The following is a 16,934-nucleotide window of genomic DNA, read 5'->3' as shown; positions in this document are numbered from 1 at the left end:
AGACAGTTTTGGTGGCCTGCAATGAGATCAGAAATCGAAAGATACGTAAAGGGATGTTCCATCTGTGAAACTACAAAGCCACATCCCAGAAAACCCTTAGGTTTATTACAAACAGTTGCTAAAACTACACAACCATGGCAAGATATAGGGAGGGATTTCATCATGGAACTGCCAAATAACCATGGGTATACTGTAATATGGACAGTTATTGATTTGTTCTCAAAACAGGCCCACTTCATACCGTGTGCTGGACTTCTGTCAGCTCGACAATTAGCTGACCTGTTCATAAAGAACATATATAGACTGCATGGCGTTCCCAGATGGATTATATCCAATAGGGGGGTACAATTCACTGCATGGTTTTGGAGGGAATTTATACAGTTAATCGGGTCTTCCCAAGGCTTAAGCATGGCTTACCATCCGTGTACTAATGGAACATTAGAAAGAGCCAACACAGTGATAGAATGTTATCTACAACGTTATATAACATATCAACAAAGTAACTGGGTTGAGTTGCTGCTGTTTGCAGAGATATCATACAATAACACTGTGCATAGTAGTGCTGGATTCATGCCTTTTCATATAGTACATGGAATGGAATTTGTGCCTATATCTGAGTGGCCCCATACCACTTAGGAGTCTAAACAGTGTTGAAATGGATTGAAAATGTGCAAGACAAATGGAAATCAGTACAAAAGGCATTAAGCAAAGCAGCCGAAGAATATAAAAAGCAGGCTGACAAGAAACCAGCTGATCATGTACCTTTTGTTGTAGGAGATTGGGTATATCTATCTACCAAAATATATAAATTTAGACTTGCCATGTAAGAAGTTGGGTCCAAAATATATTGGGCCATTTCCCATGGTGCAAGTGATAAATCCTGTCACTGTAAAACTTCAACTGCCATCAAGATTCAAAGGGGTACATCCTGTTTTTCATAGTAGTCTCCTCAAACCAGCAGATAGATTAAGACTGGAACCGTGACTGAAAACCGCAGGGCCTGTGAGGGATGACCATTACGAAATAGCGAACATCCTGGATTCATGTAGATGTAGGGGGATTTTACAGTATCTCGTGAAATGGAAGGGTACCCTATGGCAGATGCATCTTAAGTGCAACATACAGATGTAGTGGCTCCACGGTTGCAGAGATTATATCATCACAAACATCCCACAAAGGCGGGCGGGAGGGCAGAAACGACTAACAATACACCTGCTAATTCATTCTCTTATCTTGCAGGCAGATCCATGGTAGAAGAGGGCTGCATGTCGGGCTCTGGGAATTTACTCACGTCTGGCACTCGCTCAGAGCCTGATACATCACTGGGGTTGCGGGACTGATGGATGTGTGGACGACTGTTGTTTATGCTGAATTATTGAGGCAGCTAGACAGCTGAGAGGCACATGGATACTAATCAGTCATCAAGCTTATTTCCGGACCACGTGTTGATGTAAACTATGATCTGGGGCTTTGGGGATATCAGTTGATGGGGGTTTATGATCCTGATTCAGATAGATGGGGGGAATGGGAGGTAGGTAAGGATACAGAAGGTTAGATCTCACGGGGAGAGAAAAGAATGTAAATAAAAATTAGGCAGTGACAAATAGGCATGGGGAGGAGGCGCAGGAGTACATAATGCAGCAGCGGATGCCAGGTTGTTAGCTGGGTGGGACTAAAGCACAGCATAAAAGGCACTGAGGGGCAGATGCTTTCAATGCTGACTTTAATCGGGAAATACCATTTTTGCTTATCAGGACTGGAAATGCTGTAATAAATTTCACCATATCAATTGTGAGTAGAGTGATTTATTAGCAAGATACTCCAGTGCCCAGTTGAAGCTGAAAGCTACTGTATGCCCCCCCACACCCAGAAAGCTTATTTGAGGCCCAGTAGGCAAAAAATTAAAAAAATTGCCTACTGGGCCTCAGGGGAGCCTCCTGGGTGAAGCAGTACAACAGTGAAGGGGGGATCAGCTGTGCTGTGTGATTTAGATTAACTGGAAAGCAAGAATTCTGACATTTCCTGTTTTCTAGCTAATCTAAATTGCACGGCACAGCTGATCTTCAGAAAACAGCTGATCAGTGGGAGAAAAAAAGGAAATACCTTGATCTTTAGAGCAAACCAGTTCACTTCCAGTTGATCTTCAGAGTTACCGGTTTGCCTGAACTGGGCCGAACTGGTAGAATATCACCCCTGTGCCCCTATTTAATTCTATCTATCTTCCTGTGTAACTGAATCTCTTTATCTGTCTAACTAACTTTATCTTTCATTCTTTCTTTCTTTCTTTCTATTATCTATCTGTCTGTCTATCTATCTATCTATCTATCTATCTATCTATCTATCTATCTATCTATCTATCTATCTATCTTTTTCTAGCCCTGATGAGGAAGACTAGGGTCCTGGGTTTTAAGTTTAGCAATAGCAATAACTAAAATGCTAACCCAACCCAATGCCTTCAAATATTAAGATAGTATGATTGTTGTCAACTGCATTAGGATGGGCAACAAGGAGTTGGTACTTCCATTTGTCTAAGCCACAATGAGTTTTAAAACGATAGAATTTCATGACCCTAGCCTTAGCCTGGTTTAAGTTGATCCAGATTTTGTTACAGTAAAATAGATGCTTCACATACCATTTTAAGTCAAAACTAGAAAGGCTATTTTATGGCTTTATTATATAGTTAGGTGATGAAGGTGAGCCAGAATTAGATCTCATTTTGCTTGCTTTGATGAGTACAAAGCAACGTACTAATTCTGAAGGATATGAATGCACATTGCCATCTTCAATCTTCAATCTGCTCCACATCAAAGTAGGCTTTTCCAATTTCTGCCAGCACAAGTGTTCTTGTCTTCTTGTCAAATTGATCCCATGGAAATTACCTAGGAGTAGAGAAATGATAGGAGCTTGGTGAAGGACACAAGAGGCTTAGGGAAGACCAGGGGTGGAATTCTACTAGTTCGGCCTAGTTCAGGTGAACTGGTATCTCCGAGGATCAGCTGTGAGCGAACCATTTCGCTCCGACAATCAGCTGTTGGGCCTACCCATCCACCCTGGCTCTAGTTTGTGCTTTATATCCTGGTTTTCAAGCTCAGCTGATTTGTGTGGCACAGCGGATTGCTGCGCACCAGCTGTTTAACATACAGAGATTTCTGAAGAAGGTCAGTAGAAAATGCTCTGTGCATGTGCAAACTGCATGTTTGGCACATGCATGCATCACGAGACCAGTTGTTTCTCTGGGAAAGACTTGTAAGAAGGAAAGAAAAAAATGGGGGATGAAAGGATCCTTGGGGGGAGGGAGGCATCATGTAGGTGAAAACAAGTGATCAAGAGCTGGCAGAACAGAAGAACTGGAATGAAGCTTACAACTATTTGCCAGTTTGCTCACGTGGCAACAAGAATGGTGAAAGGATGATGTTTTCCATACATTGCTGATGCAAATGATATATTGTGATGCCCCCATCGGAGCCTGAATCTGCAGAGGAGGATGAGCCAGAGCTAGAGCTGATGTAGATCAAGGGGGTGGCTTCATTGGCTTCAGAGGAATATGGGGAGGAGCAGGCCAAGGCAGCCCAGGGTCCCTCAAGATTGGGACGGCTTGTTAGCAGGGGGGAATGGGGGCAGGATGATCAACAGAGGGCAAGCAGTGGGCAGAAGGAATTGCAGAGCTCAGGAGATGAGCAAGGACCATCCCCTCCTGATCTCTGAGCATGGAGAGTGGAGAGAAAGCAGGAATGGTGCAGGTCAACCCAATGACTTTGGAAGAGACCATCCCACCCCTTCTTCACAAGGCACACCTGTGGATTGAGATTTAAGGAAACGCTATGGGGAGGGGTATTTGTCAGAAACAAACACTGAACTGGTAGGGTTTGGTATGCTGGTACTGACCTTTGGAGTTTGCAGGACTGTTTGCTGCTTCCTGACTTTTGGACTCAGTACTTTGTTCCTGACTTTGTGGGTTCATTTCCCTGTTCCTTTGTTTTGCTGGACTTGGCACAGCCAGAGGCTGCCATGTATGTGTGCATGCACACTTTGTTCTGGGGCTTGCCCGGTACATGGGAGCATTTGAGGAGACATTTGGAGCATTAAATGGGAGTTTGAACTCTCAGCTGGCTATGTGACCTTCATACCTTATCCCGAGTCATCACATATATCCTCAAAGACCCAACCAAGAAAAAGAGACCAACAAGTCAGCATTATTGTAAAAAATGGAAATCCAAATACAGATTTTTGAAGTCAGCTAAATTTTCCATCATTATGAACATGGAAAACACGCTGCTTAAGGCTGCCATGTGGAAGAGATCATAATCAGAAGCTGAATAGCTGAAATCAAAATTCACCCTCATCCAAAATATTCCTCCTTTTAGTAATCCAAATATGACCATTCACTAATCAAGACGGGAACCAAAGATTTGTGGGTTTTTTTGTAAATGATTTCAATTTTAATATTCTCCATCTGACTGTGACAATCACTATCACATAAACAAACATACACACATACATACAAACACCAGAAATGTTATTTAACCCTGAAGGATAATTAAGATTAGAAAGGATTTTTTTTAAAAAAAAGATATTGTTATATGTAGTTCTTGTTTAACAGCCACAATTGGGATTGGCAACATGGTCATTAAGTGAAACAGTTGCTAACTGAAACTGAAACTGTCCTTACGAATTTATTCCAGTTTTCCTTTGTTTTACAGACCTGTGAAAGTTGTAAACGCAAGAACTAGTTGCAAGTTACTTTTTCCATCAATATTATAACTGAACATTCATTGTATGAGGCAGTCACTAAACAAGCACCACTTATATTTTCTTAAAATTGTATTATTTTAAGATGGCAATTGCTGCTATTATTCATTTAGAAAAAAGGGAGCAGTAGTAATATTCATGCTAACTTCAGTTTGTTCATTCAAGAAATCTCACTTGGAAAAATAACCAAATTAATTTATCTTCTGAATAATTTGTTCATATTATTTTGCAAACTCCTGATCTACAGTAACAATTTTGAGAAGCTTTAAAAACAGGTCAAAAATATGAAGTACTTTCACCGGAAACTGTTTTCTCATTTCCTTGTTTTTTTTTTCAGCAGCAATAAAGTGTCCAGAGAATAGAGTTTGCAAAACTATAATGTTCTGCTGATTTCTGACATGCAGGGATCATTTGATTCAAGTTCCTCTTAAAGCCTCTCTATAATATCTCTTGTTAACAGAATTATACCTCAGAGAAATGCCATATTCAGTAAATTTCCAAAATCTGAAAAATATATATTTTTCATGTTATAGTGAGCCTTTCTGGATAACTGATTATTCAGTCAAGAAAGCATGCATGTGGGGCATTTTTATTATTATTGTTCTTGTTATATAATTTTTTTATTATTTATTATTATTATTGCAGTGTTTCTCAACCTCAATACTTTAAAATGTGTGGACTTTAACTCTCAGAATTCTAGGAAAAAATGATAGGGAAACATTGATCTATTATATCAAACAAATAACTTTGTAAAACATTTGTAGAAAACATAGTTTTCCTATAATTGAACACTTAATGACTTTTAAGACAGTTTTTAACCAATTGTCTTTCAAATTTTGCTTGCAATGGCTGCATTGATTGTTAAACTTTTTTTGATAATGAAATCCAGATTGTTCTGAGTGACTAACCTTTAGTGGGAATTGTTTGAAATGTCTTCAGCCTCAAGGTCAATATTTTAACAGAGGAAAGCAAGCTTAATCTTGGAGTTGGCAAATAGAGAGTTAGGGAAGAATGGAAAGACACTCATAGCAGTGGAAAAAACTCTTCCCTTTTATGTATGTTGCATCCTTTTACAAATGTTTTCCATCTGTTCTTCCTTAGTGAGTTTATAGGACTTGGCTAGATTGAAGAGGCTTTTTAATATGATGGAGAATTGGCATTTTCAAGGAAATGCTTTTTTTCTTAGCTATCAATAAACCTTTGCAAGTGTCAGATAATGACAGAACAAACACAATTGTAAGCAAGCCACTTATTTCAGCCATTGCATCTTAGTTTGACCATTAACTTCATACATACAACATACATACAACTTTGTGAAGTTGTTCAAAACATATTCAGGGTACATTTCTAAAATTTAACATTTCTACCATGCCTGGAAAACACTGCTACTCTCCAAATATGCGTAAAATTTACTAATACATACAATGGGGAAAATGACTGGCTTACTCCAACATCCCTATTTAAAAATGTTTCTAAATTTTTATAAATCAGGACAAAATGTAATTATTTAGACATTTTTAGTTTTAATTAATACATGGTTAATAATATTTCAATTGCAGTTACTTTAACTATAAAGTTTGCACAAATGTATTTGGAAAATGCATGCATCTGAATAATTTCTAATTACATTCATAACCAACACTACTGTATAATATTTGCACTAAAATAAATATTACTTTATTATTGTTGCTAAAGATACAAGATGATGTTTAAGCAAGATCCTGAATAATAAATAAGGACTTTAAATAGTGTAAAATACAAGAAAAAGAAAGGAAAGGGAATGTAATATTTTTTTAAAAAAACAATTTAGTCAGAAACATGCTAGGGGAAATAAAGGTTTTATCTCATTAAAAAAGGAAAAGTATCAGGGTAGGAAAAATGATTTTCATAAATTGGACACTGAACATCCTTTATCTTTAATAAACACAGAAAGAATAGTTTCACACATTGCAGTAAGGCATTTTTGCTTAAATTCTTAAAATATGGTTTATTGAATCAGTGACTGTTGACTGGTGTAACCATCTTTTCTAAACCATGCTATAAGCCATTTATCTTCAACTAATCTGAATCAGTCTGAAAGCAAATACACACTTCTAAAAGTCCTTATTACTGTATTGATGGTGTTTGGGAGCAGAAGTAACTTATTTCTGGAACAGCTGCAGGATTATTTCCTTCCTTCCCATTTTTGACTGTTACAATGAATAGGCATAGCTGCAATTACTCATATTTTGCAAAAATGGGTCTGTCCTGTATTTAGTTATTTATTAATCAAATTTATATAGCCAAAGGCGATTCTGGGCAGTGCACAACAATAAATAAAACAACCAATAAAACAGATAAATACATAGAAACTACAATAATAGCAACAGCACTTAGACTTATATATCACTTCATAGTGTTTTACAGCCCTCTCTAAGAGGTTTACAGAGTCAGCCTATTGCCCCCAACAATTTGGGTCCTCATTTTACCCACTTTGGAAGGATGGAAGGCTGAGTCAACCTTGAGCTTGGTTTGATTTGAACTGCTAAATTGCAGGCAACTGGCAGTCAGCAGAAGTTGCCTGCAGTACTGCACTCTAACTACTGTGCCACCATGGCTCATATAATAAATAACATAATAAATAACATAAAAACAAAACTGCTAACCCTGAGCAATGGTACATCAAAATAAAACTCGTTTCATTGGAGCCTAGCTTTATAAAAAAAAAAGTCAAAAGAATGTGGAAAATCTAATTTCAAACGGAAAGGAGTTCCACAAGGTAGACATCACAGCAGAGAATACACATCTCCTGGGTTCCAACAAATGTAGGTCCCTCACTGATAATAACTGCAATATACCTTTTCTGCAAGAACTAATAGAAAAAAAGAACTGTGATAATCAACCATGTTAAAACAAATGGGACTACTGAACAGGGAACTGCCAAACAATTTTAGCCAGCATCAAATGCATTGTTAATATGAAAATACTTTAAGGAGAATCTCCTGCTAGCCTTTAAAACACAGGTAGGCTGGTACTACATTTGCAAGTAATGCATTTATAAAATATATTTCAAATACTTATAAAATGTTGGGGTTGTTTATGGGACAACTAAACAATGTAATTCTAAAGTTGTATTGACTCTTTTGGCCTACAGGTTTTTGATGGTCCAAATAGGGAAGCTCAACTTCTTGGAAAAATCTGTGGGTGTGCAGCAATCTTCTTCTTTCACATTTATCCTAAATACCATGTTTGTGCGGTTTCGCTCTGACTCATCTATACATCCCCAAGGCTTTTAAGCCTGCTTCTCTGAAGGCAAGTTTCTCAGTGATATAAAATCCCTGCTAGACTAATATCCTTGGCCAAAAAGGCATTTAAGCGTTGAGGCTTTGGATTAATTTAGGACAATAATAACAATTAAAAGTTGTTGTTTTTGCTGGAAATTTCAAATACAACAGGACATAACTCTGTGGGGAAAAGCAGCTGAAGTATAGTTTGCCCAATTGCACATCTTAAAAAGATGTAAATGAGAATCAGTTTGGTGTAATGGTCAAAGCACCAACTAGAATCCAGCAGATGGTGAATTTTAGACCCACCTTAGACACAAAATTAGCCAATGACCTTGGGCCGGTCACTTTCTCAATCCTAGGAAGGCAGCAATGGGAAACTACTTCTAAAAACTTTGCCAAGAAAACTGTAGGGGCTAATCTGGGCAGTCACCAGGAACACTGACTCTTACGTGCACACACACACACACACACACACACACACACTAATCCCTAAGAAATCAATTCATTTCCGAGGTGGTATTCAGCAGATTCTGACCAGTTCTGGAGAACCGGTAGCAGAAATTTTGAGTAGTTTGGAGAACCTGCAAATACCACCTCTGACTGGCCCGCCCCCATCTATTCTCTGTCTCCCAAGTCCCAGATGATCGGCTGGGTCTTCTTTCGTTGTCCTGAGCAAGAGAATGGAGCTGGAAAGCAGGTTAGTGGGGTGGGGAGGGAATCGGGATTTTGCAGTATCCTTCCCCTGCCATGCCCACCAAGCCACGCCAAAAGAACAGATAGTAAAAAAAATTGAATCTCACTACTGATCCATTCCCCCTCTTCTGAACTATCACAAATGTTGGCCTGTCTATGCCAACTAACAACAGCTCCCTGAGTCTCCCATGTATTCATAGCAGTTGGCTGGGGAATTGCTCTAGGGACTATCTGAAAAGAACTAGGAATGTTAAAAAAGAAAAACAATGGGATAATTAATTGGTGCAGTTCAAAACATTTTCTTGAAAATACTTTATTAACATCCATAATTTCCCAGGAAACAAAATGTGTCAATTTAAAAAAAGATAGATCCTAGAAAGAGTGCCTACTCAGAAACATTCTATACAAAGCACCCTACACCTTGTAGTACTTCAATTTCTATGTTACATTTCATGTTCTAAACATTTATTTATATTGTTTTCAGTTTTTAAAACATATGTTAAAGGAATTACATTGAAGTAGGCATCAGGAAAATTCTGCATGAATTCTGCATATCTGTAAAATATATTTAAAAGCCTGCACTGGGAAATATTTACGATTAAAAATATATGTTGAGAAAATTAATATGAAGCCTATATACCCTTAAACTTTCATTGTAAAAAAGTGCAGGAATCAAATAGAAGCTGATTCTGTTTAATGTTTTTCTTAAAAAAACAACAATACCACTCTAGGGCTTATTCAAACCAGATTTTTCACACAATGCAATAAGGAGTTTGTTCATGTGAGGTGACTATATTATTGTAAGGAGTTAACAATAGCAATCTGGCTTCATTCTCAGAGTCTATTCATGAGACAATGAGATGAATATTCCCAAATATGAATCCTAGAAAAGAGCCATTTAGTGTAGGTCTGCAGATGTGTAACTTGTATGTATATGTTGGTGCTGAGCATACAGAGTCCTTTAGTACTTTTCCAACTATATATTGATTTTGTGACTCACTTTCTAGATACACACTTTTCTCTGTGAAGTTTTAAGTGGAGAATGATGGATTCTAGTAGATTTTTATCTATGTTGTAATCTTTTGGCTATACTGTGTCAACTCACCCCTTTTGAGTTCTATACTATAACTCTTTAATTTCATTCACTCTAACAATTGCATATTTCTTATTACTCCAAAGTTTGTGGAAGTGTCTTAGAAGCTGATTCAGTTGGTGGAGCCATTTTTTCTCCTCTGTATCCAGCAATACACACAAATAATCAGAACTGTGGCTGGATTATTTGAGCTCAAGAACCATGTAAATTAATAAATTCATATTTCCCTGCTGAGAAAGCAAAATGACTAATATCCTCTCCTCTTCTGTAAAAACAATGCAGAATTCCTCCTTTTCTTATCTGCAGGAAATCCTGCATCCTGTTAGATGGGAAATATCAATGATGCTTATATCTTAATCTCATCTTATGGGGATTTAATGTGAAAAGATTTAACAATCTGGTGCAAAATGAGATAAAATGTTTAGTCTTGATTTTTCAGCATTAAAACACAATAGACCATAAAAAAAGCTGTAACCTAAAGGAAACCATTGTACAAACTAGTCCTGCTGGCATAAGAAAAATGGACATGCAAACTGGAAATTAAATTTACATTTAGCAACTGTTCAGAGTTATGACTTAGGACATGGTTTCAAAAGTATGAACATTGCAGTGCCACTGCCCATCCTTACAACCAATCAAAGAGACTCCCCTATCCATCCCGCCAGGTTCTCCAAAGCCAACCATTTGCTTCTGTTGACAGCTTTAGGCCCCCTTGCCTGGCTGAATAGCCATCTTGGGAGAGGATAAATGTGGGCAGGTGGAACCCTTGGGAGGCTATTGGATAGTTGATGGAAAGTAGGACTTGTCCTACAGGCTGCAACTACCCTCTGTATAGTGATTGCTCAGCTGGACAGCTTAGGTCCTCTTGCCTGGCTGAATAAACGGCTAGGGATTAGGATGAGTTACAAGCAACACCAAGGATCAGGAAATAGAGCACCAAGTGCCTCAAAACTGGGGAAGGACTTGGGAAACACCCTGTAGCCCACTTAACAATCAACACATTTGTTTAATAATTGCATTTAGTGAGAATAGGATAATGGCCATTGTGATGTACAACCCTTGTGGTCATAAGTTGAGGACCACCTATACATATTTAGTCTTTTAATTTTAGTTTCTCATACCTGGAGTTTACTCTAGTCATATCTAGTCTAAGAGACTGGCCAGGATCATGAAGTGTGCTAAGTCAGAGGTCCCCAACATATGTCACAAGTATATTGTGGATGCCTGTGCAGTGCTGTAATATAGGTTAACAAACTATATGGTGACACTAAAAACTTTTTGGTAGCTTAGACATTATGATAAAAGTACTGCTCCTCTTAGTGAACATTGGATGAACAATTTCTTAGCCCACACTGGAATTTGTAATTTGAAAATCAGTAGATCATAATTACAAGACCTATTAACTTTGCATAAATTTAATGGAGAAGGATTCACTTTATTATAGAGCACAACATTACTGCTTAAATTCAACTATTTATTGGAATAGTTCCTACCTGACCCTATTTTTTAACTGTAATACAACTGGTTTGGGTATCCAAATCATAATTAGGCACAGCATTAGAACATTAATACAATATGACAAGAAGGTTTGCATATCCCTTGTTTCCCTTTTACCTAATGACTATTATTCTCTGTGTTGTTGTTGAAAGCAAATTATAATTCCAGTTTGCACAAAACTAGAGGAAATTTCTCTTTTTCAAACCTGGTTGGTGATATTCAATGAAACACCAGTTTGTAATATGCATCTTAGTAAGGAATATATAACTGAGAAAGAAGTAAGTCCATTTATGGTTAAGTTTAGGGGCAAAGCAGAGGTGGAATTCTGCCTGTTCGGACCAGTTCTATAGAACCGGTTGTTACGATTCTGCACAGTTTGGAGAACCAGCAAATCACACCACTGGCTGGCTCCTCCCCTTCCCACCTGCCCCTCCCAGGAGGCTTTCCTGAGGCCCAGGTGTTATTCAGGGGGTTGGGGGAAGGAGAAGTGGCCTGAGAGCAGAGCTGAACTTTTCTTAGGATTGAAGCTTCTATTTTTCAGTGCAGACTCAGGCAGCAAATTGCAAAAAGGTAGATCTGGTTATGAAGCTGTGATTCTGCAAGCAGCTCAATCTGCCTGCCTGCTTTGCCTGCTTTTAAATAACAGTTGCTCTTTTTTAATATAACAATTAAATCTTTACATATATATTTACAATATTTTCATACAAGCCACACCTACCCAGTCACATGACCACCAAGCCACACCCACAAATTAGTCCATGCCCACAGAACCGGTTGTTAAGAAATTTGAATCCCACCCCGGTGCAAAGGGAGATTATTGCAATTCCTGGAGGTAGCTTATTTTTTTCTGAAATGCTTAATTTCTTGTTCTAAAAGGAAATAGGTACAACATTCTTCTATCAGCTTTGTAGCACTTTCTGATATATCTAGTGTGTTGAGTTAAATAATTTTGTTCAGATTCTTATTGTCTGTTTGGCTTTGGGAAATAATAATGAGAAATATGCATTGCTTTTCCAACTCCAGGAAACTCAAAATTTACAAAAATTTTATAAGATTGTCAAGAATACAGAAAAGGGCCAGGCAAATATGCAGTCCTGTGAAGGATAGACATTCCTTTATTAAAGAAAATAGCCAAGGACTCAAATATAAAATATATTTTATTGAGGAAAAGGAAAACTTAGATACAGAAAGGAAAGAAAACTAAATTGTACATAGAGAATTCCAAATAAAAATCAAAACATTACATTTTAGCTTCCTGGGAAGATATGGTGAAGATTTTAATCCAAGAAAGTTAGATAAATTTGGAAAATTGAATTTTATTATAAGTTTTTGGCATGAACTATAAAAGATAAACAGCTTTTTGTGAGAAACAGCTATATTTTGGCTATCAGGTTATTGGAGGTCATAACAAAAATGAGTGAACACTTTAGAAACTGGACACTAGAGGAAATAAATATTTTAAGCAGAAAAAAATTCAAGCCTATTTTTGATGCCAGTTAATACTGAAACTTACAAACTGACATAAAATGTTATAACATTGGAAATGTTAAAAGAGAAGAAGAACAGAGCCAGAAATTAGTAACTATAATATCAACACTGTCAGTAATTCTGTCTCCTTCTATAGACTTACTAGACTATATCTAAGACTGTATCTGAGAGATGTGGAACAAATTGTATCTGGCAAAACAGAGAAAGTATTGAAAATAGAAGTACAAATATAGGCCCAGAAAAATGATTTGGAGAAGAATGATTTATGGATATGCAACAGAAATTGGATTTTTTTAATTTTTAAAAAATGACCTGGAAAATATTTTCACATTGGAACTATAAAAAGAGGCTTGATAAAGCTTTGATGAAATCTTTGGGATGGGATAAAGAGGAATGGAAGAGAAATCAAATCCTAGAACATTTTATTTATTTATTTAGCATATGGCATGTGTTAGCAGGCATCACCGAGGTGGCTGCCTGCCTCTGTGAAAGGAATTTTGGGGGGCAGTGTTATCTTTACCCATGGGAAACCTGAATGTCGGTAGGCTTTCAGGGGAGGCTCCTTTCTTTTTTTTATTAGACAAATTTTATTGATTTTTTAAAGACAAACAAAACATAGGACATAAAGGCATAAAACCTCCTTTCTAAAAATTACTTATAAGTTTTAACAAGGCAAATAAAACATTATTTTTTAATGCATCACATTTCCATTTAAGCACATATATATCTTTTCCAAATTTCTCATTATTTCTCCCTTCACTTTTATTCAATTATATTTCTTTCTATCAAGGTTTTATTAGTTCTCAATCAAATATAAACATTTATACAGCATAGTTCCAAATTATCACATTTCCATTTAGACACCTATATATCTTTTCCGAATTTCTCATTGTTTCTCCCTTTACTTTTATTTAATTATATTTCTTTCTATCAAGGTTTTATTAATTCTCAATCAAACATAAACACACAAAATACAAAACATAAAACATAAAACAAGACATAAAAACATAAAACCTCCTTAATTATTATTTGTACATGTCTTTTCCAAATTTCCCATTGTTTCTCCCTTTAGTTTTATTCCTCCAAGGTTTTATTAATTCTCAGTCAAGCATAACTAACCAAAACACAAAACATAAAACTTCTTTTGAAAAGTGGCTTAGCCCCAGGTTACATCTTTTTTTACAGACCTAAATCAAATTCATGCTCACCTTATATACCATTCTTATCTTATTTACCATTCCATATTTTCTATATAACGTCTCCCTTCTTTTCACTCTCTTAATTATATTTTGTTTATTTCATCTTATTTTAAAATCATTATACTTGTCCGTTCTTTTCCAATTATCTATTTATCACTTCTCTTTAACAGAAAATTTCCCCTGTAATCACTTTTAAAGTGTAATGCCTTTCTATCTTTCCCCTAAATTAACACTTAAAAAAATACATAATTTCCATTCTGATTCTGCTTAGTACATTCTACATGTTGCATTTTAAAATAAAGGAATAATAAATTTATAATATAGTTAAATATATAATTTCCATTCTAATTCTACTTAGTACATTATTTTAAAATAAGAAAATGAAATAGTAAATTTATAATAACATTAAAAAACTATAACTAAACATTAATCATTTTACACATCTCTTTGATATTTTATTGAATATTGAAATCTATCATTATTAAACATTTTAATATTTTAATATTTTGTTAAATCTTATAATATTCCAATGGACTATTTCAAATGCAAATACTACAATACTATCTTATGTACTCTTGCAGAATCTTTCTTTAATTATACTCTATCCTTTATCTCTGAAAAAGATCTGCTTTTTTACATCTTGTTTCAGGTCTTTGTGGCTTTTTTCCCCCTTTTCCCTCCCTTTCTTCTCCAGTCTGGTCTTTTTGCCCCCGCTTCTCCAAACCTCCACCTTTTTAACTTCCCCTCTCTGTTGTATTTCTCTTTTTGTTGCTTTCTAACATTGTACCTTTTTTTCACCTTATTTTTCTTTTCTTGGTTGTTTTATTAAATCTTAAATTCTCATTTTTCCTTCCTCTCTTCCTATTTTCTTTCTTAATTGAACTTTTTGTCCATTAAAAATGGCTTCTTCCTCCTCCCTCCTCCTCTTCTTCCTCCTCCTCCTCCTCCTCCTCCTCCTCCTCCTCCTCCTCCTCCTCCTCCTCCTCCTCCTCCTCCTCCTCCTCCTCCTCCTCCTCCTCTTCTTCTTCTTCTTCTTCTTCTTCTTCTTCTTCTTCTTCTTCTTCTTCTTCTTCTTCTTCTTCTTCTCCTTCTCCTTCTCCTTCTCCTTCTTCCTCATGTATTTGCTGATATGTAGAAACCACCATTTCTAAAAAGTGGAAGACAGCTCCCAAAGAATCCTTGCCTTCTTGTTCTCTTTCCTTTAATTTTTCATATTCCATTTTCAATTCATCCACAGATAGTGCCATTGAAAATTTTTAAGAACAACCCAGATGTTTTTAATCTTAAAGTAATTTCCAAGTGTCAAAGTTATCAAACAATCCAAACAAACACAAAATATTTCCTCTTCTTCTCTTTGCAGTTTTTCCTCCTGGGGCAAAATCCCAAAATATATTTTAATGCCGTATTAGAGTTAGTTGCTGGTCTTATAATCTTCAAGGTGTCTCCTCCAACAAATTTTTAAAGGTTTTTTTAGTCCTTTCCTTCTCACTTATAACAAGGAGCTTATTTTTATCTTAAAGAAGCAGATTTTTCAGTGCTCATTTGCTTTCTCCGTAAGGAAGGGGAGTGAACTTTCATTTCAGCACTTTTGCCGCTTTAACAACTTCTTTTGGAAACAAATGTATCAATCCAAAAGTCAGGTTTCCAGGGTGTTTAAAAGTATCTTAATGTCCTGGTTCAGCCAAGAAAACTTTCTCCTTCTGATTCTTCCTCCTGCACAGATCTTATGCGGTTGAAGATTCCTTTGTGGCTACCATTTCTGACAGCCGCTCCACTGCCTCAGGAAAAAGGAGTCTAGCAGCTGGGGAAAGGGGTTACGATGTCCCCAGACCCCTGCCCGGATCTCCTCTATCTTCCGCCACCTCTTCGGGGTAGCGACAACCCCCAAATCCAATTGGATCGGGGGTACCTCAGTGGCGAGCGCAGCAGGGACCCGCAACATCGTGGATTCCTGCCGTCACCGAAGCCTGCAACTGGAAGTTCCAGGGGAAGCTCCTTTCTTGTCCCTACATGGTTTATTCGCTTACGGGAATTGAACCACCGAGCTACTGAGCTCAGTGGTGCACCAGCCCAGAGTCACCATGTGAGCCACCGTGGCCCCAAGAACAATATTTTATTGAATTAAAAATTAAGACTGTTAGAAATAAACTGAAAAAAAGTTTATTTGATCAAAGTTAAAATAAGATTGTTTTTTGCTGATACTGATGTTTTATGGATTTTCTTATAGATAAGAGATGAGATATAGATGGATAGCAATAGCACTTAGAACTGATATACCACTCCATAGTGCTTTACAGCCCTGTCTATGTGTCAGCCTATTGTCCCCAACAATCTGAGTCCTCATTTTACTGTCCTTGAAAGGATGGAAGGCTGAGTCAACCTTGAGCCAGTCAGGACTCCTGGCAGTTGACAGAGTCAGCCGGCAACACTGCTTTCTAATCGCTGCACCACCACAGCTCTTTTAAGTAGAAGAGGGGTGAAAAGTTATTAAATTGGTTTACACTTCTCATGGCAAAGGTCTAATGTTATTTTCTTATATATTTATTTTCTTTTTATTATTTTATTTTATTCTTCTTTTGTTTTTATGCTTTATTTTTTTCTCACTTTCCTACACTGTTTATTATTTTTCTGTACTTTTTCTCTAAGTTTAGTTTGTATTAGTTTTTACTATTGTAATTAAAATCCTTAATAAAAATTATATTTTAAAAAATCAAGAACAAATTGCAAATCACATATTACATACTGCTTGACTGACATCTTGGTTTTCAAAACACAACCATCTAAAAGAACGCCATGCTTAGATATTGTCTTTTACTGTTTTTCCCTCTAAAGGTAAAAAATTATCATTGTTAGAGGAATTTTAGATAAATTTCATCAAACTTTAATTAAGTAAATTACTTTTTAAATTCTAGAGCTATAGGCAACAAATCAGAAACTTATTTAGTGCAT

General features: G+C 36.6%; 1 protein-coding gene across 1 annotated transcript in view; it reads left to right on the top strand.

The window, feature by feature from the left end:
- Nucleotides 1-16,934, top strand: part of CUBN (cubilin) — a 153,060-nt gene that overhangs the window by 89,598 nt on the left and 46,528 nt on the right. Inside the window, 3 exon segments of the mRNA XM_087917141.1 lie at nt 7,883-7,930; nt 7,932-8,040; nt 9,888-10,004. Of these exon segments, the coding sequence (XP_087773267.1) occupies nt 7,883-7,930; nt 7,932-8,040; nt 9,888-10,004 (274 nt within the window).

This window comes from Pseudonaja textilis, chromosome Z, assembly GCF_049901715.1.
Source record: "Pseudonaja textilis isolate UNSWEBS1 chromosome Z, rPseTex1.2, whole genome shotgun sequence".
Lineage (NCBI taxonomy): Eukaryota > Metazoa > Chordata > Lepidosauria > Squamata > Elapidae > Pseudonaja > Pseudonaja textilis.
Note: the sequence above shows the minus strand (reverse complement) of the source record. Positions and strands in the feature narration are given on the sequence as shown.